The sequence below is a fragment of the Salvelinus fontinalis genome, chromosome 35 (assembly GCF_029448725.1).
Source record: "Salvelinus fontinalis isolate EN_2023a chromosome 35, ASM2944872v1, whole genome shotgun sequence".
In the NCBI taxonomy this organism is placed as follows: domain Eukaryota; kingdom Metazoa; phylum Chordata; class Actinopteri; order Salmoniformes; family Salmonidae; genus Salvelinus; species Salvelinus fontinalis.
In genome coordinates this window covers 22,571,992-22,599,728 of record NC_074699.1, presented here as the reverse complement: position 1 = coordinate 22,599,728, position 27,737 = coordinate 22,571,992, and the positions used below count along the sequence as shown (strand labels likewise).

General features: G+C 46.7%; 1 protein-coding gene across 1 annotated transcript; it reads left to right on the top strand.

Moving 5' to 3' along the window:
* The first annotated feature begins 2,531 nt into the window (after positions 1–2,531).
* On the top strand, positions 2,532–27,686 carry LOC129834569 (proline-serine-threonine phosphatase-interacting protein 1-like). Its single transcript, XM_055899677.1, has 14 exons — positions 2,532–2,707; positions 3,659–3,759; positions 3,916–3,990; positions 8,027–8,061; positions 8,140–8,246; positions 8,354–8,416; positions 14,050–14,148; positions 16,519–16,564; positions 16,773–16,852; positions 23,981–24,079; positions 24,305–24,401; positions 24,629–24,725; positions 24,975–25,206; positions 25,751–27,686. Exons 1-14 carry the CDS (start codon positions 2,675–2,677, stop codon positions 25,880–25,882), a joined length of 1,296 nt encoding a protein of 431 aa, XP_055755652.1. The 5' UTR covers positions 2,532–2,674; the 3' UTR covers positions 25,883–27,686.
* The last annotated feature ends 51 nt before the right edge of the window (positions 27,687–27,737 follow it).

Sequence of the window (27,737 nt, the reverse complement as noted above, 5' to 3'; positions counted from 1 at the left end):
ATTACAGAGGACGGAGGGACGGAGGGGCGGAGGGATGGAGAATGTGTGAAAGCAGTGAAGTCACTCACACTACCACAGAGGCACAGAGCCTCACACACGCAAGGCAAGCACTCAGGCAGGCAAACACACTCAGGTCATGTCACAGGAATATATGCATGCCCAGTTGCACAGCACACACACCTACATACTGTATACCAATACACACATACTGAATGGACATAACAATATGGACCTGGAAATGAAAAGAGTGGAAAATAACTTCACAAGTTGAAACGGGTGAAAACTCCATACAGTCCTTGGGAAAAACTCTATGGCAGTGGGGACAATGGACTGCGGTGAATGATCTGACTCCCTGTGTAACCCTATCTGAGGAGGCTGAGGAGGGGGAATACACCAGTGGTTAATGGGAAGGTCATTTAGAGAGAACCCCCCAGGTAGGAGGCTGGTCCTGGCACTGACACGGCTCGTTAGTCACAGTTCAATAACTGCCACTCCAGGGAGCCCCTGTGTGGAGGCTGTGTGTGTCTGTGGGCCCATTGGCCTGGGTAGGACATAACTACACAGCTGATTTCTAGTGCTGCCTGACCCTCCATTAGAGCCCCCACACGGGGTCCAACACGCAGATAGACCTGCTCACACGGACCCTGGGCTGCAGGAATCAGTAGCCATAACTAACAGGCTGGATAAATGTCAATTCCCCTATTCATGCAGACTGGAAGGATTAAAAACTGTTGAGGATGATGTACACTGTTAGAAAATAAAGCGTTCCATAAGGGTCCTTCGGCTGTCCCCATGGGAGAACCCTTTTTGGTTCCAGGTAGAACTCTTTTGGATTCCATGTAGAACCATCTGTATAAAGGGTTAGACCTGTAAGCAAAAAGGTCCTTCAAAGGGTTCTCCTATGGCAGGGGTGGGCAAACTTTTTGGCTCGAGGGCCACATCGGGATATTAAAATTCAACGGAGGGACGCATTTTTGGGGGGACCAATTGTTTGTTAAAATCAATTTGCGGGGGCCTCCCGAGTGTTGCATCAGTCTAAACCACTGCATCGCTGTGCTTGAGGCGTCACTACGGACCCGGGATCCATCCCAGGCTGTGTCACAGCTGGCAGTGACTGGGAGACCCATGAGGCGGCGCACAATTGACCCAGTGTCGTTCGGGTTAGGAGAGGGTTCGGCAGGCCGAGATTTCCTTGTCCCACCGCACACTAACGACTCCTGTGGCGGGCCAGGCGCACGCACGCTGACACGGTCGCCAGGTGTACGGTGTTTCTTCTGACACTTTGGTGCGGCCGGCTTCTGGGTTAAGCGAGCAGTGTGTCAAGAAGCAGTGTGGCTTGGTTGGGCCGTGTTTCGGAGGACACATGGCTCTCGACCTTTGCCTCTCCCGAGTCCGTACAGGAGTTGCAGCGATGGGACAAGACTGTAACTACCAATTGGATACCATGAAATATATATATATTTTTTTGTAAATGTCTCGCGGGCTGGATTGCAGTGCCCATCGGGCCGGATACGGCCCGCAGGCCATACTTTGCCCCCCCTTGTCCTATGGGGACAACCGAATAACCCTTTAAGGTTCTAGAATTCACCTTTTTTTCGAAGAGTGTAGAGAAGGGGCAAAGCTCCATCCCTAAAACCCCTGGGATTATTTAGGGTCCGATGGGATTATTGGTAATAAATTAGTTGATGACAAACAATACAGAGTAGTTGAAAATGTTAACTTGCAAGCCCAATACCTCAGGCCTATCGTTTTGTCAGACAGAGTGCTATAATTCTAGTGTGGAACTGTCTGTATTGATGGGAATGCCTTCTGTAACCTGTTTCTCTCACTCTGGGTAGATAATAGTAACTAGGTGATTCCCCTACTAAGAGAGAGAGAGAACCTTCGGATTTTCACACATCTTATTGATCAGGAGGACAGTGAGAGACTGAGACACCACACAGCCATCCTTTCTCACTCTGAAAATCAATAGGCTTTCATGTGTTTGTTCATCCATGTGTTACGATGTCCTCAGTCACACATGCCCAGGGCACAATTTCGACATAAAACTGAGATTTAGGTTTTGGGTCGATTTTCGGTCTAGTGGGATTTGGTGGACCTTTACAGTATTTTATTGTCGGTTAATACTTAGTGCCATGAGGAGAGCAGAAAAGGTCTGTGTCTCCCTCTGGTGGTCATATTGTGAAACATACATTTATTGTAGCCCTAATCTGAATAAAGTAAGTTTATTTGCAGTCCCTTCGAAATTAGAAAAACAACACTCCATATTCCAGTGTATAAATGCAACAAAAAAAAACAGTTATGAGGACCAGTACCTCAATCTGTGCCCAATATAGTCTGTGAATCCGTTTTAGGGCTGAAATTCTATATGATCTATTATTCAAATAATAATCAAAACTGTAGTTATCTACATATCTCAGCAAGAGGCTGTGTCTGTGGATAGTGACATCACAGGGTACTTCTTCCTCATTCAAGTTCAACAGTGATATTGCAGTTATAACAGCTGAGGCATTCTGGAGTTGTCCTTCATATATATACTGTATATATATATATATATATACTTTTTTTTATCTCAATAAGGAATCGGTTAAACTTAAGTGGTTTATGTTTTTTGTAAAAGTTGATAAAGAGGATATTAACATTAAACTTTGAGGAAGTACATGTATAACACAGAATGACTCCCTTGCTGTTTAAAGATGCCTTTTGGGTAAGTTCACTCAGTCTGCTACCATTGTCTCTTGATGTCCTGCGTTGGTATGTGTAACTAAATATAACTAGATAGTCTACTGATAACTCATTTAAAATCTCTCTATCCAGAAATATTAGTATTTTGTTCATTCTCAACCATTTACAGACTTGAAAGTGTAGTAAGCCTTTTAAAGCAAACAGAATAAGGTTTCTAAAATGTGACAATTGTCTGTCAGAATATGATGTCCACAGTAATAACATGCCAATGAAATTTGGAACTGAACTGAGTGCTGTGGGAAAGCTGGAAAGGTCTGGGTTCAACTCTTACTGCTAACCCCTTAGATATGCACTGTAGGATATGCACTGTGCTTTCACCACAATTTCCACGTTTTAATCTGTTATATTCTGTTCAACTTGTGAGGTATCCGAGTGTTTTTGCACAGGTGTTCCCTGAGGCGTTGGTTGCTATGGCTCCCTTCCTGCTCACGGTGGTTATGAATTTAGCCCTCTCATTGTCCAGATAGATTTGCATCCAAGGCAACAGTTGATAATCCTCCTGTCATCTTCAGACATGAAAGAGAACATACATGGGTTTCTATTATCCTGTCTGTAACTAAAGGTTGTTCAAAGTGAATATTCTATGGTCCTCTGGACAGTCCTCTGACTATATTGTCTGTTGTTTGTAAGTACTGTAACAAGTTTTTATGATGCAATGCACATTTCAGTGAAACGTAATATTAATTTTAAATGCTTTGGGAATTTCACCAGGTTCATATACCATGTTGTAAAGACACTAGACCCCCTTCTATGGGAACCAATCCCTAAACAAGTTCCAACTTCTGTGGAATCTAACTCTTCAGTATGTGCCACTAAATACAGAGAAAAACCACTGGGCAGTTTGAGTCAAACGTTTATTTTGTAACTATTGTTGTGTAACTGGATTACAACACATCTCTTTGTCTCTCTGTAGGGAGTTGATTTCACTAATCATCTGGGCTATGAGGTTCTGATTCAGAGACTATGTGATGGCAGGCGGATGTGCAAAGATGTGGAGGAACTGCTGAAGATGAGGTAGGGTTTCTCTGACGTCATTAAAACTTCATACAAAATGCATGCAGGGATGGTCAGCAGTGATTGCTCACTGAATCGGAATGTTCATACAACTCAGATTGGTCTACACTCTACAAAATACAGCACTTTTAAGTCTGCCTGTTTGTCTGTCTACAGGGCCATGGCAGAAGAGAGGTATGGGAAGGATCTGGTGACAATAGCACGTAAAGCTGGGGGGCAGACAGAGATCAGGTAAATGGCTGGTTACGTACATATATAGAGATGATATGTTTGGACAATTTCCATAATACCTACTATGCATAAGTTAGCCAAGTGCTGTCATAACAGATACAAATAACATTGGGGGGGACGTTGGCCCAAATCAAATGTAATGTTCTTTTTTTTTCTTTAAATAATTTGCCATAACCTGGCGTGACGCGCCTGCTAATATGCCACAACCACTTCACAGGCAATATAATAGGTAGTCAATAGAATAATAGTGGTATTTTTAGAATATAAATGATAGAGTCAGGGTTCAGTAGTGGCACACAATGCCATTAAGTCACACATACTAGCCCTCGTGGAATCATTGCCACCAGAGAGAGAGAGAGAAAATGTGTGTGTGCATCCTCAATCCAGTTTCCTGTTTGCACAGTTAGTCTTTACACCATTGCTAATAAGCCAGTCATGTGACATGGTAAAGTTGGACGCAGAGAAGAGACCAGACGAGGAATCAGTGGTTAAGGATAAACATAATCATTTACTGAGCCGCAGGTCCCGCAGGATCACAGTACACTAGAAACAACAAACACTACGTCTTGAAAACTCACTCAGGAAACAAACGCACACAGTAAACAATTCAAGCTTCTGCAAAGGACAACAGAAAACACACCTCTTAACAGGGAAATCATTATCGCCTTTGGTCAGGTTCTCGTGTCTGGGCTTGTCGGACCGTAGTCTCAATACTCCATATCACAGATTCCACAATGCGGGAGCTGGGGATGATGGGCCCGGAGTCCCTCTCCTAGTTAGAGGTATCGTGTTGGTGGAACAGTGCGCCTGCTTTCTGATTCTTGGATCCCGGGCGACAGAATAGTGTGAAATCGAACCTGTTAAAAAAAACAGAGCCCACCTAGCCTGGCGAGCGTTCAACCTCTTGAATGGAGACCAAGTTCTTAAGGGCCCACTTAACTGCCAAGAGCTCACAGTTGCCTACATTGTAGTTGCGTTCCGCTGGCGAGAACCACTTGGAGAGAAAGGTGAATGGGTGCAGTTTCTTGTCCTCCTCGTTCCGCTGTGAAAGGACCGCCCCTGCTCCGGTGTCCGAGGCGTCCACCTCTACCACAAAGGGCCGAGTAGGATCAGGATGAACGAGGATGGTTCCAGAGGTGAAACATCCCTTGAGCTCTATGAATGCCCTGTCAACCTCGGGAGTCTAGCAAAAACGGGTCTGGGAATTTAAAAAAATTATGTAACCTTTATTTAACTAGGCAAGTCAGTTAAGAACAAATTCTTATTTACAATGACGGCCTACCCCGGCCAAACCCGGACGACGCTGGGCAAATTGACATGCAGGTTTGGACCGAGAGAGGCGCTGCCACTGCACCAAAGTTGCATATAAAACATCTGTAGAAATTGTTTAACCCGGGGAACCGCTGGACCTGCTTGAGTGAGGTGGGACGGGGCCAGTCGGCGACCGCCTCAACCTTTTGGGGTCCATTTGGATGCCTGTGGTAGAGATAATGTGATCCAGGAAGGACACTTGGGATACGTGGAACTCACACTTCTCCATCTTAACATATAGTTGGCTCTGCAGGAGGCATATCAGGACTTGGGGACGTGCAGTATGTGTTCTGGAAGGGTTTTGGACGAGATCAGGATGTCGTTGAGGTAAACAAAGAGAAACCGATTCGAGTGTCATTGATCAATGCTTGAAAGACTGCCGGTGAGTTCGATAATTCGAAGGGCATGATTAAATACTCACAGTGTCCACTAGGGGTGTTAAAGGCAGTTTTCCACTGGGAAAACTTTTTTCCATTGGGCCAACACCAAGACGGCGTACATCAGGGGTAGGGGGTAACGATTCTTGATCGTAATCCAGTTCAACCCTCCGTAATCGATGCGAGGACGCAGGTCTCCATCCTTCTAACCCACGAAGAAACCTGCACCAGCTAGGGATGTAGAGGGGCTAATGAAACCTGCCTCCAGCGACTCCCGGATGCAATTGTCCATGACTGCTGCTTCAGGGGTTGAGAGATAGTACAGACGGCCCTGGGTAGGTGTGGAGCCGGGTAGGAGTCCTATGGCACAGTCGTATGAACGATGGTAGGAGAGGGGAGGCAGCTTTCCTCTTACTGCAGGCCTCCGGAAGGTCGAAGTATTCAGGAGGGAGAGCGGAGAAGTCTTGGACTTCAATGGATGCAGGAGGACATGGCGAGGCTCTTGGTGGGGGTCTTAGACATTTAGTCTGGCAGTCCTTACCCCATTCTAGTAGGTGTCCCGTGGACCAGAAGAATAGTGGGTTATGTAGTGCTAGCCATGGGTACCCTAGGATAAGGGGGTTTCTAGGGAGCAGTGATCAAAAGAAAACTAAGAGTCTGAGTGTTTCACCCCAGCCTGCAGTAGAATGGGCTTGGTCTGATATTCCACCTGACCGGAGCAAATGGGCCATCCATCGAGGGCTTGAATCTGCAGAAGGATGGGACACTTCACGCAGGTGATTGGTAATTATCTGGTGAAGTCCTGATCAATAAAATTATCTGTGGCCCCGGAGTCCACGAAGGCTTGAATCTGGTGCTGACGGTTGTCCCAGTGGAGGGTTGCGAGTAGTGACAGACGGTGACTGAGGTAGCTGCACAGCTCGTCAGGGTCTCCCGTTCTCCTGGCAAGCCCTGGCGTTTCCCGTCAGCTCTGGACATGTAGCACGGAGATGGCCGAGACCTCAGCAGTAGAGGCGTCGCACAGTAGAGCCGTCGCGAATGCGCCTGTCACGCACCTGTGGACTCAGACATGTGGGTCCCAGCTGCATGGGCTCCTCAATTCTGGATTTGGGGGGCTTAAGGTACTCAGGAAACTGAGATACTGGGGTGGAGTTAAAAGGGCGCTGTTTCACGTATTCGAGGCGGTTGTCAATCCTGATTGCCAGCATTATCAGGGACTCAAGGTCCTCTCCAAGTTCCCGATAGGCCAGTTCATCCTTGGAGTTAGAAAAACCCTGGTGGAAAGCAGTTTCCAGGACCTCCGTATTCCACACACTCTTGGAGGCGAGGTTGTGGAACTCAATGGCGAAGTCAGCAACCGGTCTGGCCCCTTGGCAGATGATTAACTGTCGGCTGGCCACTTCTCTTCCGCCGACTGGGTGGTCGAAGACTTGTAACTCAGCAATGAAGGCTAATATGGAGCTGCAGGATGGTGGCTGCTGTTCCCACGCCGCCATTGCCCACGCCAGGGCATTGCCCGAGAGTAGAGAGATGATGTAGGTGATCATGGCCGATCAGTGTGGAACGAGGAGGAGTGTAGCTTGAACACCAGAGAACACTGAATGAGGAAGGAACCCCATGCATCCTCCCGGGTGGCCGTCATACCGCTCGGGGGCTGGGATCTTGGGTTCCCGGTGCAGGTTCCCTGGAGGAACTACGGCGACATCTGTAGCACTGGGCGATGAGACTTGGACATTGGCCCCTCTTGGGTTGAGGTTGGACTGTGGTTGGAGGGAGTTGGTAAGTGCCCGGAGGGTCTCTGATATTTGGGAGAGTTGTTCTTGCTGCGGCCCCAGCAGTGCTCCTTGGTGGGTTACAACATTCTTGATCTAACTGATCTCTGCTGGGTCCATGTTTGGTGCAGAAGCTTGCTGTGACGTGGTAAGGTTGGACCCAGGTGCAGAGAAGAGACCAAATGAGGAATCAGTGGTTAAGGATAAACATACTTTACTTTACTGAGAAACGGTAGCCGTAGCATCACAGTACACATGAAAAAACAACAAACACTAAGTCCCAAAAACTCACTCATGAAACGAAGGCACACGGTAAACATTTCAAGGACAACAGAAAACACACCTCTTTTAACAGGGAAATCATAATGAAAAAATTGGACACACCAGAGTGTCGTTAATGTCTCTAGGACGGTCTCTGCTGCCCTCTGGTGACAGGTGGAACCATGACAAGTCATTGCTATCTAGATACAGTTGAATGCAGTGATTTGGCAATCTGTTTATGCATACTGGGTTTAACTAGTATTTAGTATGCTACACTACCTGTTATTGATAAATGCATCGTTCCTATTTTTTCAGCACTCTGAAAGCCTCCTTTGATCAACTTAAATCACGTAAGTTTATCCTGTCTACTGCATCTCTCACAACAAAGCCCAATGACAGTTTACTAAAATAACAGTTTTCTTTGACAGAAATTGAAAACATCGGGAATCTGCATATCCAGCTATCCGGAATGTTACGGGAAGAGATCAAGAAGATGGAAATATTCAGAGATCGGCAGAAAGAACAGAGGAGAACGGTTTGAAATGTGTTATTGAGTGCTTCTTTCATTTTGAAAATACATTTTGAAAAGCTGTATTTATGAGGTGCCAGTAAATTTCAACCATGTTGTTTATCCTCGTTCAGTTTGAGGGGATTATGGAGAAAGTTCAGAAGATGAAGGTGTCCTTATACAAGAAGACCATGGAGGTAGGCATACTATTTACTCAGGGAATTACATGCTTTCTTAGTAAGTCAGCTTAAGTACAGAGGTACATACACAGAGGGTAATAGAACAGTCTGAAAGTGGGACTTTATACACACGTGTAACGGCAGCCTTCCTCCTCTTCAAGAGAAGAGAAGGTGTAGCAGGGATCGGACCAACACGCAGCGTAGCCAGTGCTCAACATGTTTAATTACGAATAACGTGAACACTTACAACAATACAAAATAACAAAATGTGGCAAACCGATACAGCCTTATCTGGTGCAGAGAAAACACAAAGACAGGAAACAACCACCCACAATCCCCAACACAAAACAAGCCACCTAAATATGACTCCCAATCAGAGACAACACAAAATACCTGCCTCTGATTGGGAACCATATTAGGCCAAACATAGAAACAGACAAACTAGACACACAACATAGAATGCCCACCCAGCTCACGTCCTGACCAACACTAAAACAAGCAAAACACACAAGAACTATGGTCAGAACGTGACGCACCCCCTAAAACTCTAGGGGAGGGTCTGGGTGGGCATCTGTCCGCGGTGGCGGCTCCGGCGCTGGACGAGGACACCACTCCACCATTGTCTTTGTCCCCCTCCTTAGCGTCCTTTGAGTGGCGACCCTCGCCGCCGACCTTGGCCTAGGAACCCTCACAAAGGGCCCCATCAGACTGAGGAGACAGCTCCGAACCGAGAGGTAGCTTAGGACAGAGTGGTAGCTCAGGACAGAGAGGTAGCTCCGGACGAATGGCAGCTCCGGACTGAATGGCAGCTCCGGACTGGAGGGCAGCTCATGACTGGAGGGCAGCTCATGACTGGAGGGCAGCTCATGACTGGAAGGCAGCTCATGACTGGAAGGCAGCTCATGACTGGAAGGCAGCTCATGACTGGCGGGCGGCTCTGGCAGCTCCTGACTGACTGGCGGCTCTGGCAGCTCCTGACTGGCTGGCGGCTCTGGCAGCTCCTGACTGGCTGGCGGCTCTGGCAGCTCCTGACTGGCTGGCGGCTCTGGCAGCTCCTGACTGGCTGGCGGCTCCTGACTGGCGGGCGGCTCTGGCAGCTCCTGACTGGCGGGCGGCTCTGGCGGCTCCTGACTGGCGGGCGGCTCTGACGGCTCGGGACAGATGGGCGGCTCTGATGGCTCGGGACAGACGGACGGCTCTGACGGCTCGGGACAGACGGACGGCTCAGATGGCGCTGGGCAGGCAGGCATCTCAGATGGTGCTGGGCAGGCAGGCAGCTCAGATGGCGCTGGGCAGGCAGGCAGCTCAGATGGCGCTGAGCAGGTAGGCAGCTCAGATGGCGCTGAGCAGGCAGGCAGCTCAGATGGCGCTGGGCAGGCGGGCAGCTCAGATGGCGCTGGGCAGACGGGCAGCTCAGACGGCGCTGGGCAGACGGGCAGCTCAGACGGCGCTGGGCAGACGGCCGACTCTGACCTGCTGAGGCGCACAGTAGGCCTGGTGCGTGGTTCCGGAACTGGTGGTACCGGTTTGTAGACACGCACCTCAAGGCTAGTGCGGGGAGCAGGAACAGGGCACACTGGACTCTCGAGGCGCACTATAAGCCTGGTGCGTGGTACCGGCACTGATGGTACCGGGCTGAGGGCACGCACCTCAGGGCGAGTGCGGGGAGAAGGAACAGTGCGTACAGGGCTCTGGAGACGCACAGGAGGCTTGGTGCGTGGTGCCGGAACTGGTGGTACAGGGCTGGAGACACGCACCACAGGGCGAGTGCGTGGAGGAGGAACAGGGCTCTGGAGACGCACTGGAAGCCTGGTGCGTGGTGTTGGCACTGGTGGTACTGGGCTGATGACAGGAGAGCTAGTACGTGGGGCTGCCACGGGAGAGCTGGTGCGCTGAGCTGGCACAGGACGTGCAGGGCTAGGGAGGCGCACAGGAGGCCTGGTGCGTAAGGCTGGCACAGTCTTCACCAGACGGCTAGCCCGCACCTCAGGACGAGTATGGAGAGCTGACTCAGGTGATATCAAATCCCCGACACGCTCCGTCGGGCAGATGTCGTGCCTCATGCACCAAACCAGCAAATCCCTAATTTCTCTCTCCTCCAATTTCCCCTTTAGATCCTTCACAGTCTCTACTTCGCTCACCTCCAATACCGCCCTCACCGGCTCTGGTTCCATCCTTGGCTCCTTACGGTAAGCAGGGGGAGTTGGCTCAAGTCTCCTACTTGACCCAGCTACACTCCCCTTAGCCCCCCCCCCAATAAATTTGGGGGGGGGTTTCTCGGGCTTCCTACCACGTCTTGCTAACCTCATTCGCCGGTATCCCTCTGCACATTGCTCCATGGAATCCCAGGCGAGCTCTGGCACTCTCCCTGGGTCGATCGACCACCTGTCTATTTCCTCCCAAGTGGTATAACCCAGATCCTGCTCACGCTGCCGAGCTGGCTCCTCAAAACGCCGCCTCTCCGCTTTCGCTGCCTCCAGCTCCGCTTTGGGGCGGCGATATTCCTCTGGCTCTGCCCAGGGTTCTTTACCGTCCAGCTCGTCCTCCCATGTCCATTCCTGAACTCGCTGCTGCTGCTGCTGCTGCCCGTAGCCACGCTGCTTGGTCAGATTTTGGTGGGTGGTTCTGTAATGGCAGCCTTCCTCCTCTTCAAGAGAAGAGAAGGTGTAGCAGGGATCGGACCAACACGCAGCGTAGCCAGTGCTCAACATGTTTAATTACGAATAACGTGAACACTTACAACAATACAAAATAACAAAATGTGGCAAACCGATACAGCCCTATCTGGTGCAGAGAAAACACAAAGACAGGAAACAACCACCCACAATCCCCAACACAAAACAAGCCACCTAAATATGATTCCCAATCAGAGACAACGCAAAACACCTGCCTCTGATTGGGAACCATATTAGGCCAAACATAGAAACAGACAAACTAGACACACAACATAGAATGCCCACCCAGCTCACGTCCTGACCAACACTAAAACAAGCAAAACACACATGAACTATGGTCAGAACGTGACAACACACTTAGAAAAAAAGGTATCTAGAATTTAAGGGTGCTTCGGATGTCCCCATAGGAGACAGGTGGCAGGTAGTCTAGCATTTAAGAGCATTGGGCCAGTAACTGAAAGGTCAGTGGTTTGAATCTCAGAGCAGACTAGGTGAAAAATCTGCCTACGTGCCCTTGAGCAAAGCACTTAACCATAATTGCTCCAGTAATTCTGAATAAGAGCGTCTGCTAAATGACTTAAATGTAAAATGAGAATCCTTTGAAGAACCCTATTGGTTCCTGGTAGATCCCTTTTGGTTTCCATGTAGAACCCTTTCCACAGAGTGTTCTACATTGAACCCAAAAGGATTCCACCTGAAAACCAAAAGGGTTCTAGCTGGAACCAAAAAGGGTTCTCCTATGGGGACAGCCAAAGAACCCTTTTGGAACCTGTTTTTCTAGAGTACAGTGTAAGAGTTCATACCCAGAAAAGAGGAAGGCTGACATTACACCCAGTAGACCTAGCTACCTCTCAGAGATGGGTGAGCTACCCAAGAGAGAACATACATCACAGTGCAATTCTGCAAGAGGAAGAGGGTAGGAAACAAAGTATAGACACACACACCCACACACCAACCACAGACTTTGGCCCTATTATAGTGGGGAACTGTTAGGATCTGCATCAATACGTATCTCACCTCTCATAGTCCCATGATTTATGCTCAATTATAAACCGGGTAATTTGAGCCCTGATGGCTGGTATATCAAACCGTATACTAGGGTATAACAAAAACATGTATTTTTTGTGGTCTAATTACGTTGGTAACCAGTTTATAAAATAGTAATAAGGCACCTCGGGGGTTTGTGGTATATGGTCAATATATCACAGTTAAGGGGCTGTATTCCAGGCACTCCGCGTTGTGTAGAGGGTAAGAACTGTCCTTAGCTGTGGTATATTGTCCACATATCACATCTCCTCACATCAAATATACATAAACTTGAGCCTATTTTTGTGAGTATCATACTTACACCCTGTATAACACCTTGTATACAGTGCCTTCGGAAAGTATTCAGACCCCTTGACTTCTAAAATTGATTAAATTGTTTTCTTTCCCTCATCAATCTACACACAATACCCCATAATGACAAAGAAAAAAAAATTACAAATTTTTTCAAATGTATTAAAAATAAAAAAACTGAAATATTACATTCACATAAGTATTTAGTCCATTTACTCATTACTTTGTTGAAGAACCTTTGGCAGCGATTACAGCCTTGAGTATTCTTGGGTATGACACTTGGCACACTTATATTTGGGGAGTTTTTCCCATTCTTCTCAGCAGATCCTCTCAAGCTCTGTCAGGTTGGATGGGGAGTTTGAGTTTATTTCTTTTTACAGGGACAGTGCACATTAATCAACGTTTCAATAAAAGTGCCTGGTTTTAGTCAGCCGGCTAATTGCTCTGTCAGGTTGGATGGGGAGCGTCCCTGCACAGCTATTTTCTGGTGTCTCCAGAGATGTTCGATCGGGTACATGTCCGGGCTCTGGCTGGGCTACTCAAGGATATTCAGAGCCTTGTCCCAAAGCCACTCCTGCATTGTCTTGGCTGTGTGCTTAGGGTCGTTGTCTTGTTGCAAGGTGAACCTTCACCCCAGTCTGAGGTCCTGAGCACTCCGGAGCAGGTTTTCATCAAGGCCTTTCTCCCCCGATTGGCTGAGCGGCCAGCTCTATGAAGAGTCTTAGTGTCCAAACTTCTTCCATTTCAGAATGATGGAGGCCACTATGTTCTTGGGGACCTTCAATGTTGCAGAAATATTTTTGTACCCTTCCCCAGATCTGTGCCTCGACACAATCCTGTCTCAGAACTCTACAGACAATTCTTCAACCTCATGGCTTGGTTTTTGTTCTGACATACACTGTCAACAGTAGGACCTTATTTGACAGGTGTGTGCCTTTACAACTCATATCCAATCAATTGAATGTACTACAGGTGGCCTCCAATCAAGTGGTAGAAACATCTGAAAGATGATCAGTGGAAACAGGATGCACCTGTGCTCAATTTCAAGTTTCATAGCAAAGCGTCTGAATAGTGTTTTTTATTTTAATACATTTGCAAAAAAATCTACAAACATGATTTCACTTTGTAATTATGGGGTATTGTGTGTAGATTGCTGAGGATTAAATGTTTTATTTAATACATTTTAGAATAATGATGTGACGCAACAAATTGTTGAAAAAGTCAAGGGGTCTGAATACTTTCCGAAGGCACTGTATAACCCTATTCTCTATGCGAGCATTTACATACCGAATAGATAAGCTACATCATTAGGCTACTCTGTGGTGAGACAAGTGACAAGAGCCAATGGCAGAGTGGCATAAATGGAGCTAAAGCAGTGAAGACTGATTATCCTGTACAAGAAACAACCAATCTGAAGCCAGAAATACATATTGACCTAAATGTTTGCTTAAACTGCTAAGTGAGGACTGCACCATTCGCCATTTTGACATTGCATACAGTTGCATACAGTTGCATACAGTTTTACAGAGATCCAACATTGCTACAGGTTTTATTGATTGTTACATAAAACATGACACCACAGACCACTGTGGCTGCTTCAATGACGATTCCCTGAATGTCTCTTCTGTCCATCTCCAGTCTAAGAAGTCCTATGAGCAGAAATGTAAAGAAGCAGACGAGGCAGAGCAGCTTGCTGACAGGAGCACCACAGCCACAACACCAAAACAGTCTGAGAAGGTAACACCACCTCCCCAAACCCTGGAACTATACAAACACACAGCCTCCAAGCAGTCTGAGAAGGTAAGACCACCTCCCCAAACCCTGGAACTATACAAACACACAGCCTCCAAGCAGTCTGAGAAGGTAACACCAGCTCCCCAAACCCTGGAACTATACAAACACACAGCCCCCAAGCAGTCTGAGAAAGTATTGTAATCCCCCATACCTGGAATTACACACACACAGCCACAACACCAAACCAGTCTGAGAAGGTAACACCAGTGAACCCAGCAATCATACACATGTAATACACCTAGTTATTCAGTGCATTCAGAAAGTATTCAGACCACTTCACTTTTTCCACATTTAGTTACGTTACAGCCTTATTCTAAAATTGATTAAATTATATTTTTTACTCATCAGTCTCTACACAATAACCCATAATGACAAAGCGAAAGCAGGTTTTCATAAAATGTTTGCAAATGTATTAAAAATAAAAATAGAAATACCTTATTTACATAAGTATTCAGACCCTTTGCTATGAGACTCGAAATTGAGGTCAAGTGCATCATGTTTCCATTGATCATCCATTGAGATGTTCCTACAACTAGATTGGAGAGCAAAAACCAAGCCATGAGGTCGAAGGAATTCTGAGCTCTGAGACAGGATTGTGTCGAGGCACAGATCTAGGGAAGGGTACAAAAACATTTCTGCAGCATTGACAGTCCCCAAGAACACAGTGGCCTCCATCATTCTTAAATGGAAGAAGTTTGGAACCACCAAGACTCTTCCTAGAGTTGGCCGCCCGGCAAAACTGAGCAATCAGGGGAGAAGGGCCTTGGTCAGGGAGGTGACCAAGAACCCGATGGTCACGCTGACAGAGCTCCAGAGTTTCTCTGTGGAGATGGGAGAACCTTCCAGAAGGACAACCAGCTCTGTAGCACTCCACCAAGCAGGCCTTTATGGTAGAGTGGCCAGACGGAAGCCACTCCTCAGTAAAAGGCACATGACAGCCCACTTGGAGTTTGCCAAAAGCCACCTAAAGGACTCTCAGACCATGAAAAACAAGATTCAACAAGATTCTCTGGTCTGATGAAAACAAGATTGAACTCTTTGGCCTGAATGCCAAGCGTCACATCTGGAGGAATCCTGACACCATCCCTACAATGAAGCAGGGTGGTGGCAGCATCATGCTGTGGGGATGTTTTTCAGCAGCAGGGACTGGGAGACTAGTCAGGATCGAGGGAAAGATGAACGAAGCAAAGTACAGAGAGATACTTGATGATAACCTGCTCCAGAGTGCTCAGGACCTCAGACTGGGGCAAAGGTTCACAATCGAACAAGACAACCCTAAGCCCACAGCCAAGATAATGCAGGAGTGGCTTTGGGACAAGTCTCTGAATGTTCTTGAGTGGCCCAGCCAGAGCCCGGAATTGAACCCAATCGAACATCTCTGGAGAGACCTGGAAATAGCTGTACAGCGACGCTCCCCATCCAACCTGACAGAGCTTGAAAGGATCTGCAGAGAAGAATGGGAGAAACTCTCCAAATACAGGTGTGCCAAGCTTGTAGCATTATACCCAAGAAGACTCTGAGTCTGTGATCACTACCAAAGGTGCTGCAACAAAGTCCTGAGTAAAGGGTCTGAATAGTAATGTAAATGTAATATTTCCATTTTTTTTATTTTATACATTTTCAAAAAAGTGTAAAAACCTGTTTTGCTTTGTCATTATGGGGTATTGTGTGTAGATTGATGACACACAAAAAAACTATTTAATACATTTTAGAATAAGGCTGTAACGTAACAAAAATCTGAATATTTTCGCGAAAGCGCTGTAGTTATTGTTGTGCTACTGCAACTCAATTTCTCAGTATCAGATAAGGCTATGAAACAGTTCCCTTTGTTACTGTTTTCCTACATGTAAAACAGTGGTATAGTGGAGGAAAACGCAAATAAACACAGTCTACCCACTTTTGTCTTTTGCCCAACAGTTCATCCACCTTTTGCAGAAAAATGCACTGAAAGAATAGGAAGTGTTACATTTTTCACCACGACCAGCAAGCAGTTTACCACCTCTTTTTTTCTTATTTTTCTGTAAACTAGACTGGTTCTGTGAGTCTATGAGTTGGTTATAATGCAAGGCATTTACAATTGAATGTCCAATGAAATTATGGCAATTCCTGGAATTGAGTTATTCATTTATTAGAAATGTTTGTTCTGTGTGCGTTCTGAAAATGGAGGTTTGTAGAGGAACAGAGAGTCTGGAGAGTAAAGAGAACACATCCTGATATTTTCTTCTAAAGGAGAACTGTCTCTTCTATTTTTTTGTTTAGCAGTCACGTTTTGATTCAGAGCATGACCAGTTCCTCTACTGCTGTCTTTTTCAGGTACAACACAAGGCCAAGCAATGCAGACAAGCCGTCACTGAAGCAGGTCTGAATCATACCATACAATATACTGTACTTTTCTTTGTTGGTGATAATATCAATGGATGAATGAATCAATGAATCTGTAAATCCATTACAAATATATTATCATTGATCTGATTATTTAAAAAACATGTATTTATTATTGTAATCCAAGTAAAGAAGACTGCTTTAGTAAAGTATTCCCTAACCTCTATTGTGCTCCACCTGTACAGAGAAACAATACATGTTGAATGTAGAGCAGCTGGAGAGAGTTCGTCAGGACTGGGAGGGAACACACAAGAGCACGTGTGAGGTTAGAGCTCTCGGTTACACAGCAACAACTTTTCACATTGCACCCACCCACAACTGTTACTAGCCCAACTACGACCTCACACAACAGCACGCCCCCTTCCGCAGTATGTCTGAGTAGGCCTATATTTCTCAGTATAACACCCCCCTGTGGCTTATGTACATACATCCAGAATAGACTACACTGTTAGAACAAAATGATGCTATCTAGAACCTAAAAGGGTTCTTTGGCTTTCGCCGTAGGAGAACCCTTTGAAGATGCCTTTTTGGTTCTAGGTAGAACCCTTTTTGGTTCCATGTAGAACCCTTTACACAGAAAGTTCTACACGGAACCAAAAAAGGTTATCCTATGAGGTCAGCCGAAGAACCCTTTTAGGTTCTAGATAGCACCTTTTTGTTCTAACAGTGTAGTCTATGCCTCTCAAAGCACAATATTGAACGTTACCGATTGAGCAGGTAGGCCTGATGATTCAGCTATTACAGTAGCTTGTAAAGCTATTTAGAGCCTGGTTACGCCTGGTTAGCCTCCTTACTGTATGCAATCGCTTTTGAGACAGATTGATTACTTAACAAAAATATAAACGTAACATGCAACAATTTCATTTATTTTACGGAGTTACAGTTCATATTAGGAAATCAGTCAATTTAAATAAATGTATTAGGCACTAATCTATGGATTTCACATGACTGCGAATACAGATATGCATCTGTTGGTCACAGATATCTTTAAAAAAAATGGGCCTCAGGATCTCGTCACGGTATTTTTGTGCATTCAAATTGCAATTGCATTTGTTGTCTGTAGCTTATTCCTGCCCATACCATAACCCCACCGCCAACATGAGGCACTCTGTTCACAACGTTGACATCAGCAAACCGCTCGCCCTCATGACAACATACACGTAGTCTGCGGTTGTGAGGCCGGTTGGACGTACTGCCTAGTTCTCTAAAATGACATTGGAGGTGGCTTACGATAGATAAATGAACATTCACTTTTCTGGTAACAGTTCTGGTTGACATTCCTGCAGTCAGCATGCCAATTGCATGCTCCCTCAAAACTTGAGACATCTGTGGCATTGTGTTGTGTGACAAAACTACATGTTTTAGAGTGGCCTTTTATTGTCCCCAGCACAAAGTGCACCTATGTAATGAGCATGCTGTTTAATCAGCTTCTTGATATGCCACACCTGTCAGGTTGATGGATTATCTTGGCAAAGGAGAAATGCTCACTAACAGGGATGTTAACATATTTGTGCTCAGAATTTGAGAGGAATACGTTTTTTTGTGTGTATGGAACATTTCTGGGATCTCATGAAACATGGGACCAACACTTTACGTTACATTTATATTTTTGTTCAGTGTGTATACACTGCTCAAAAAAATAAAGGGAACACTTAAACAACACAATGTAACTCCAAGTCAATCACACTTCTGTGAAATCAAACTGTCCACTTAGGAAGCAACACTGATTGACAATACATTTCACATGCTGTTGTGCAAATGGAATAGACAAAAGGTGGAAATTATAGGCAGTTAGCAAGACACCCCCAAAAAAGGAGTGATTCTGCAGGTGGTGACCACAGACCACTTCTCAGTTCCTATGCTTCCTGGCTGATGTTTTGGTCACTTTTGAATGCTGGCGGTGCTCTCACTCTAGTGGTAGCATGAGACGGAGTCTACAACCCACACAAGTGGCTCAGGTAGTGCAGTTCATCCAGGATGGCACATCAATGCGAGCTGTGGCAAAAAGGTTTGCTGTGTCTGTCAGCGTAGTGTCCAGAGCATGGAGGCGCTACCAGGAGACAGGCCAGTACATCAGGAGACGTGGAGGAGGCCGTACGAGGGCAACAACCCAGCAGCAGGACCGCTACCTCCGCCTTTGTGCAAGGAGGTGCACTGCCAGCACCCTGCAAAATGACCTCCAGCAGGCCACAAATGTGCATGTGTCTGCTCAAACGGTCAGAAACAGACTCCATGAGGGTGGTATGAGGGCCCGACGTCCACAGGTGGGGGTTGTGCTTACAGCCCAACACCGTGCAGGAAGTTTGGCATTTGCCAGAGAACACCAAGATTGGCAAATTCGCCACTGGCGCCCTGTGCTCTTCACAGATGAAAGCAGGTTCACACTGAGCACATGAGCACATGTGACAGACGTGACAGAGTCTGGAGACGCCGTGGAGAACGTTCTGCTGCCTGCAACATCCTCCAGCATGACCGGTTTGGCGATGGGTCAGTCATGGTGTGGGGTGGCATTTCTTTGTGGGGCCGCACAGCCCTCCATGTGCTCGCCAGAGGTAGCCTGACTGCCATTAGGTACCGAGATGACATCCTCAGACCCCTTGTGAGACCATATGCTGACACATGCACATTTGTGGCCTGCTGGAGGTCATTTTGCAGGGCTCTGGCAGTGCACCTCCTTGCACAAAGGCGGAGGTAGCGGTCCTGCTGCTGGGTTGTTGCCCTCCTACGGCCTCCTCCACGTCTCCTGATGTACTGGCCTGTCTCCTGGTAGCGCCTCCATGCTCTGGACACTACGCTGACAGACACAGCAAACCTTTTTGCCACAGCTCGCATTGATGTGCCATCCTGGATGAACTGCACTACCTGAGCCACTTGTGTGGGTTGTAGACTCCGTCTCATGCTACCACTAGAGTGAGAGCACCGCCAGCATTCAAAAGTGACCAAAACATCAGCCAGGAAGCATAGGAACTGAGAAGTGGTCTGTGGTCACCACCTGCAGAATCACTCCTTTTTTGGGGGTGTCTTGCTAACTGCCTATAATTTCCACCTTTTGTCTATTCCATTTGCACAACAGCATGTGAAATGTATTGTCAATCAGTGTTGCTTCCTAAGTGGACAGTTTGATTTCACAGAAGTGTGATTGACTTGGAGTTACATTGTGTTGTTTAAGTGTTCCCTTTATTTTTTTGAGCAGTGTATATAGGGATAGATGATTAAGGGTTTGTACATTTTACATTTACATTTAAGTCATTTAGCAGACGCTCTTATCCAGAGCGACTTACAAATTGGTGCATTCACCTAATGACATCCAGTGGAACAGCCACTTTACAATAGTGCATCTACATCTTTTAAGGGGGGGGGGGGGGGGCAGAAGGATTGCTTTATCCTATCCTAGGTATTCCTTGAAGAGGTGGGGTTTCAGGTGTCTCCGGAAGGTGGTGATTGACTCCGCTGTCCTGGCGTCGTGAGGGAGTTTGTTCCACCATTGGGGTGCCAGAGCAGCGAACAGTTTTGATTGGGCTGAGCGGGAACTGTACTTCCTCAGTGGTAGGGAGGCGAGCAGGCCAGAGGTGGATGAACGCAGTGCCCTTGTTTGGGTGTAGGGCCTGATCAGAGCCTGAAGGTACTGAGGTGCCGTTCCCCTCACAGCTCCGTAGGCAAGCACCATGGTCTTGTAGCGGATGCGAGCTTCAACTGGAAGCCAGTGGAGAGAGCGGAGGAGCGGGGTGACGTGAGAGAACTTGGGAAGGTTGAACACCAGACGGGCTGCGGCGTTCTGGATGAGTTGTAGGGGTTTGATGGCACAGGCAGGGAGCCCAGCCAACAGCGAGTTGCAGTAATCCAGACGGGAGATGACAAGTGCCTGGATTAGGACCTGCGCCGCTTCCTGTGTGAGGCAGGGTCGTACTCTGCGGATGTTGTAGAGCATGAACCTACAGGAACGGGCCACCGCCTTGATGTTAGTTGAGAACGACAGGGTGTTGTCCAGGATCACGCCAAGGTTCTTAGCGCTCTGGGAGGAGGACACAATGGAGTTGTCAACCGTGATGGCGAGATCATGGAACGGGCAGTCCTTCCCCGGGAGGAAGAGCAGCTCCGTCTTGCCGAGGTTCAGCTTGAGGTGGTGATCCGTCATCCACACTGATATGTCTGCCAGACATGCAGAGATGCGATTCGCCACCTGGTCATCAGAAGGGGGAAAGGAGAAGATTAGTTGTGTGTCGTCTGCATAGCAATGATAGGAGAGACCATGTGAGGTTATGACAGAGCCAAGTGACTTGGTGTATAGCGAGAATAGGAGAGGGCCTAGAACAGAGCCCTGGGGGACACCAGTGGTGAGAGCGCGTGGTGAGGAGACAGATTCTCGCCACGCCACCTGGTAGGAGCGACCTGTCAGGTAGGACGCAATCCAAGCGTGGGCCGCGCCGGAGATGCCCAACTCGGAGAGGGTGGAGAGGAGGATCTGATGGTTCACAGTATCGAAGGCAGCCGATAGGTCTAGAAGGATGAGAGCAGAGGAAAGAGAGTTAGCTTTAGCAGTGCGGAGCGCCTCCGTGATACAGAGAAGAGCAGTCTCAGTTGAGTGACTAGTCTTGAAACCTGACTGATTTGGATCAAGAAGGTCATTCTGAGAGAGATAGCAGGAGAGCTGGCCAAGGACGGCACGTTCAAGAGTTTTGGAGAGAAAAGAAAGAAGGGATACTGGTCTGTAGTTGTTGACATCGGAGGGATCGAGTGTAGGTTTTTTCAGAAGGGGTGCAACTCTCGCTCTCTTGAAGACGGAAGGGACGTAGCCAGCGGTCAGGGATGAGTTGATGAGCGAGGTGAGGTAAGGGAGAAGGTCTCCGGAAATGGTCTGGAGAAGAGAGGAGGGGATAGGGTCAAGCGGGCAGGTTGTTGGGCGGCCGGCCGTCACAAGACGCGAGATTTCATCTGGAGAGAGGGGAGAGAAAGAGGTCAAAGCACAGGGTAGGGCAGTGTGAGCAGAACCAGCGGTGTCGTTTGACTTAGCAAACGAGGATCGGATGTCGTCGACCTTCTTTTCAAAATGGTTGACGAAGTCGTCTGCAGAGAGGGAGGAGGGGGGGGGGAGGGGGAGGAGGATTCAGGAGGGAGGAGAAGGTGGCAAAGAGCTTCCTAGGGTTAGAGGCAGATGCTTGGAATTTAGAGTGGTAGAAAGTGGCTTTAGCAGCAGAGACAGAAGAGGAAAATGTAGAGAGGAGGGAGTGAAAGGATGCCAGGTCCGCAGGGAGGCGAGTTTTCCTCCATTTCCGCTCGGCTGCCCGGAGCCCTGTTCTGTGAGCTCGCAATGAGTCGTCGAGCCACGGAGCGGGAGGGGAGGACCGAGCCGGCCTGGAGGATAGGGGACATAGAGAGTCAAAGGATGCAGAAAGGGAGGAGAGGAGGGTTGAGGAGGCAGAATCAGGAGATAGGTTGGAGAAGGTTTGGGCAGAGGGAAGAGATGATAGGATGGAAGAGGAGAGAGTAGCGGGGGAGAGAGAGCGAAGGTTGGGACGGCGCGATACCATCCGAGTAGGGGCAGTGTGGGAAGTGTTGGACGAGAGCGAGAGGGAAAAGGATACAAGGTAGTGGTCGGAGACTTGGAGGGGAGTTGCAATGAGGTTAGTGGAAGAACAGCATCTAGTAAAGATGAGGTCAAGCGTATTGCCTGCCTTGTGAGTAGGGGGGGAAGGTGAGAGGGTGAGGTCAAAAGAGGAGAGGAGTGGAAAGAAGGAGGCAGAGAGGAATGAGTCAAAGGTAGACATGGGGAGGTTAAAGTCACCCAGAACTGTGAGAGGTGAGCCGTCCTCAGGAAAGGAGCTTATCAAGGCATCAAGCTCATTGATGAACTCTCCAAGGGAACCTGGAGGGCGATAAATGATAAGGATGTTAAGCTTGAAAGGGCTGGTAACTGTGACAGCATGGAATTCAAAGGAGGCGATAGACAGATGGGTAAGGGGAGAAAGAGAGAATGACCACTTGGGAGAGATGAGGATCCCGGTGCCACCACCCCGCTGACCAGAAGCTCTCGGGGTGTGCGAGAACACGTGGGCAGACGAAGAGAGAGCAGTAGGAGTAGCAGTGTTATCTGTGGTGAGCCATGTTTCCGTCAGTGCCAAGAAGTCGAGGGACTGGAGGGAGGCATAGGCTGAGATGAGCTCTGCCTTGTTGGCCGCGGATCGGCAGTTCCAGAGGCTACCGGAGACCTGGAACTCCACGTGGGTCGTGCGGGCTGGGACCACCAGGTTAGGGTGGGCGCGGCCACGCGGTGTGAGGCGTTTGTATGGTCTGTGCAGAGAGGAGAGAACAGGGATAGACAGACACATATTTGACAGGCTACAGAAGAGGCTACGCTAAAGCAAAGGAGATTAGAATGACAAGTGGGCTACACGTCTCGAATGTTCAGAAAGTTAAGCTTACGTAGCAAAAAATCAATAAAATTACAAATCTTATTGACTAAAATGATATAGTACTGCTGGCTGGTGAAGTAGCCTGGCTAGCAGTAGCTGCGTTGTTGAAAGTGAAGCTGGCTAGGTGACCTCGACAGTTTCTCTAAATTTCTCTAAACTACACAATTATCATGGATACAAGGACAGCAAAGACAACTAGCTAACACTACGCTAATCAAGTCGTTCCGTTGTAATGTAAGTTTCTACAGTGCTGCTATTCGGTAGAAGTTGGCTAGCTAGCAGTGTTAGCTAGCAGTGTTGGCTAGGTAGGAGGACAGCAGCGCGGCAGGCGAAACTAGCTGGCTAGCTAACCGATAATTACTCAAAGTTACACAATTATCTTAGATACAAAGCTAGCAAAGAAAACTATGTAGCTAGCTAACACTACACAAAACAAGTCGTTCCGTTGTATTGTAATCGTTTCTACAATGCTCTTCGGTGGCAAGCTGGCTAGCTAGCAGTGATGGCTACGTTGCGTTAATTTCGAACGAAAATAGCTCGCTAGCGAACCTCAATAACGACGCAATTATGTTTGATAAAAGACGGCTATGTAGCTAGCTAAGATCAAACAAATCAAACCGTTGTACTGTAATGAAAATGAAAATCAGACCGTTGTACTATAATGAAATGTAATGAAAAGTTATACTACTATTCGGTAGACGGTGGACGTTAGCTAGCTGCTGGGCAGATAGCAGTGGACAACGAGACGACGAAATACGATAATTACGCAGTTATCTTTGATACACAGACGGCTATGTAGCTAGTTAAGAAGAAATTGCTAAGGTTGGACAAATTAAATCGTTGTACTATAATGAAATGTAATGAAAAGTTATAAAAGTTATACTACCTGCAGAGCGAATGCAGAGCGAATGCAAATGCGACCGCTCGCCCCAAACCGGAAGTAAACCCGTACTTGTACTGTATGTGTGTCTCTGCTGTTACAGGTGTTTCAGCAGCAGGAGGTGGACCGCATCACTATCCTGAGGTGTGCCCTCTGGGACCACTGTAATCACTTCTCTGTGCAATGTGTCAAAGACGACGAGGTGAGCTCAACAATGACCACACTTCAGATGATAAGCAAATGGATTATGGATGGGTCCATGAACTGCTGTCTACATTAAACTCTATTAGTACCAGTACTACACTGCCTAACATGCAATGTATCTGGTGATCAACCGAAATGGATCCTATTTGTCAACCAGAACAATTTTAAATCAATGAAGCTTCTTTGAAGACTGAGCATGAATATGATAAATGTTTTTTTTTAGTTTTACGAGGAGGTGAGGAATATTCTGGAGACATGTGACATCACAGCAGATAACAACTGTTTCATAGAGATGAAGACAACAGGTTCAAGTCCACCAGGTAAGAGCTCACTGAATACAGGACAGAGCGTGAAGGGCCAGGGTTGCTGTCAACATTGGCACCAATGGCGAACACTTCTTAGAGTAATTGTAACGGGTTTGTGCTGTGTGTGTCTCTTTCAAGTGTAACAGTTCCTCAGAATAACATTTGCCATTTGAAATATTATACGCAATACACCTCTATTGCCTATGCTTAATTTCTGTGGACTTCCATCCTCTTCTCTCTAGACCCCGTTGTGTTTGAGAACTACTATGAGAGGGAGCCATCGCCAACGGGCGACAACAACGGCAGCGCTCGCTTTGGAGGGGGAGGGGTCAGGAAAAGGTCAGTTAGCAGAACTTGGTACTCGTAGGGGCAGTTTCCTGAAGACAATCGAGGAGTAGGCTAAATTGTGTCCAGGAAACCACCCCATAGTATTTCTGCGAAACAAGCTCTATCACTTTGTAACACTGGAATAACAGTTGAATGCATAGGAATTCTAATATGGACATTGTATCACTACATTCTCATAGCTATACATCATCAACACATTCATATATATTTGAGAATGTGACATGAAAAATATTTGTGCAGATTCTCCAATATTCTGCCACGAAACTCTGGTTCAAAGATGAGTATCAGTGAGGGTTCAACTTCCGAGCCAGCGGCGCCACCTGTTGGTCAAACAGTGCCTGAGAGTTCAGATGGAGTGTATGCATCCATACCTGGCTTCCAGTCTGCAGCTGCAGCGGCCCTGCCTGCAGTGACAACCAATGAGGATTATGATGATGACACCTTCATGGTGTTCTATGACTACTCTGCACAGGTGAAACCTGCACACACAGTTACAGGTGTCAAGTTACAGGTGAAACCTGCACACACAGTTACAGGTGTCAAGTTACAGGTGAAACCTGCACACACAGTTACAGGTGTCAAGTTACAGGTGAAACCTGCACACACAGTTACAGGTGTCAAGTTACAGGTGAAACCTGCACACACAGTTACAGGTGTCAAGTTACAGGTGAAACCTGCACACACAGTTACAGGTGTCAAGTTACAGGTGAAACCTGCACACACAGTTACAGGTGTCAAGTTACAGGGGAAACCTGCACACACAGTTACAGGTGTCAAGTTACAGGTGAAATCTGCACACAGTTACAGGTGTCAAGTTACAGGTGAAATCTGCATACACGGTTATATGTGTCATGTAACCGTGTATGCATGTAACTAGTTGAAATATTGATGGATCATGTTTACATAAACTTTTCCACTGCTCTGTATTATACTGTATGTATGTACTGTATATGAGCCATACAGTAATTCAAAGCCTCATACTTCTGTTACTAACAATGTGTTCCCTGTGCTCCCAGGACCCAGATGAGCTGTCAGTGTCTAAAGGGGATGTGGTGTTGGTGATAGAACAGAGTGAAGACGGCTGGTGGACAGTGGAGAGAAACGGACAGGTTGGGCTGGTACCTGGCTCCTACCTGGCCAAAGTCTAGACAGAGTCACACACACGCGCACGCAAACACACTCATGCACACAGGTACACGGATTCACACACACATACTCATGCACAATCACCCATACATACTGTAGTCTTCAAAACCTTACTATGCGGACCCCCTTTCTGCTTCTTACTCAGATGTTCTGATCCTTCGTTCAAGACTTCAGAGTAATAGATTCTCCAGCAGTAGAGATGACTCACTGAACTGACTTGGAACATAACTGTGTGTTTCCTATTAACTATTAGGCTATGCTGCACCAGAGAATGTCAGGCTTTTCACCCAACAGGCCTACTGCATACATACAGTTCTGTGAAAAACTATTCGCCCCCTTTCAAATTTTCTCTACTTTTGCAAAAATGTTATACTGAATTTGATCAGATCTTCACCCAAAACCAAATATTAGATGAAGGGATCCTGAGTGAACAAATACCACAATTGTATACTTATTTCATTTATTTCATAAACAAAGTTATGCAACACCCAATGCCCCTGTGTGAAAAAGTAATTGCCGCCTTACACTCAATAACTAGTTGTGCCACATTTAGCTGCAATGACTCCAACCAAAAGCTTCCTGTAGTTATTGATCAGTCTCTCACGTCGCTGTGGAGGAATTTTGCCCCACTCTTCCATGCAGAACTGCTTTAACTCACAGACATGTGGGTTTTCAAGCATGAACTTCTCGTTTCAAGACCTGCCACAACATCTCAATTGGGATTAGGTCTGGACTTTGACGAGGCCATTCCAAAACACATTTGTTGCTTTTTAGCTCTTTTCACGTGGACTTGTGTGTTTTGGATCATTGTCTTGCTGCATAACCCAGATGCAGCTCACAGACGGATGGCCTGACATTCTCCTGTAGAATTCTGATACGGACAAGAATTCATGGTTCCTTCTATTAAGTCAACTCGTCCAGGTCCTGAGACAGCAAAGCATCCCCAAACCATCACACTACCACCATACTTGAACATGGGTATAAGGTTCTTACTGTAGAATGCAGTGTTTGGATTTCACTAGACACAATGGAACCCATGTCATCCAAAAAGTTATACTTTTGACTCATCTGTCCATAGAACATTCAAGAGTCTTGATGATCATGCATGTGCTTTTTGGCAAACTTGAATCAACTTTTTGGATGATATGGACCCCATTTTTTTTGTTTTGGAATGGCCTAGTCAAAGTCCAGACCTAATCCCAATTTTGATTTTGTGGCAGGACTTGAAACAAGCAGTTCATGCTTGAAAACCCACAAATGTTACTGAGTTAAAGCAGTACTGCATGCAAGAGTGGGCCAACATTCCTCCACAGCGATGTGAGACTGATCAACTACAAGAAGCATTTGGTTGCAGTCATTGCAGCTACAGGTGGCACAAACAGTTATTGAGCGTTGGGGGGCAATTACTTTTTCACCAAGGGGAATTGGGCGTTGTATAACTTTATTAATGAAATAAGTCAAATAAATACTAATTTGTCGTCATTTGTAAATTCCGGCCCTTTAATCTAATATTAGGTTTTGGTTGAATATCTGAAAACATTCAGTAGCAAAAATATGAAAAAGTAAAAATCAGAAAGGGGGCAAATACTTTTTCACAGCACTGTAGAGAATCTCAGATACCATACAGAAAACTAGTCAAACTTTAAACTGTTTCAATTGTAAATATGTGTGAGGATAAAATAACTGCACTGGTCTACACCAACCTGAGAAGTGATCTACAAGAGAAAATAGAAGAGTCTCTGAATCAAGACCAACAGCTGTACTGTATTTGAGGTGATATTTGATTCATAAAATATGTCATGTTTACTTTGAAGTTTCCTTAGTTTGGATACATTGAAAAGTGGTGCTTCAGTTCAT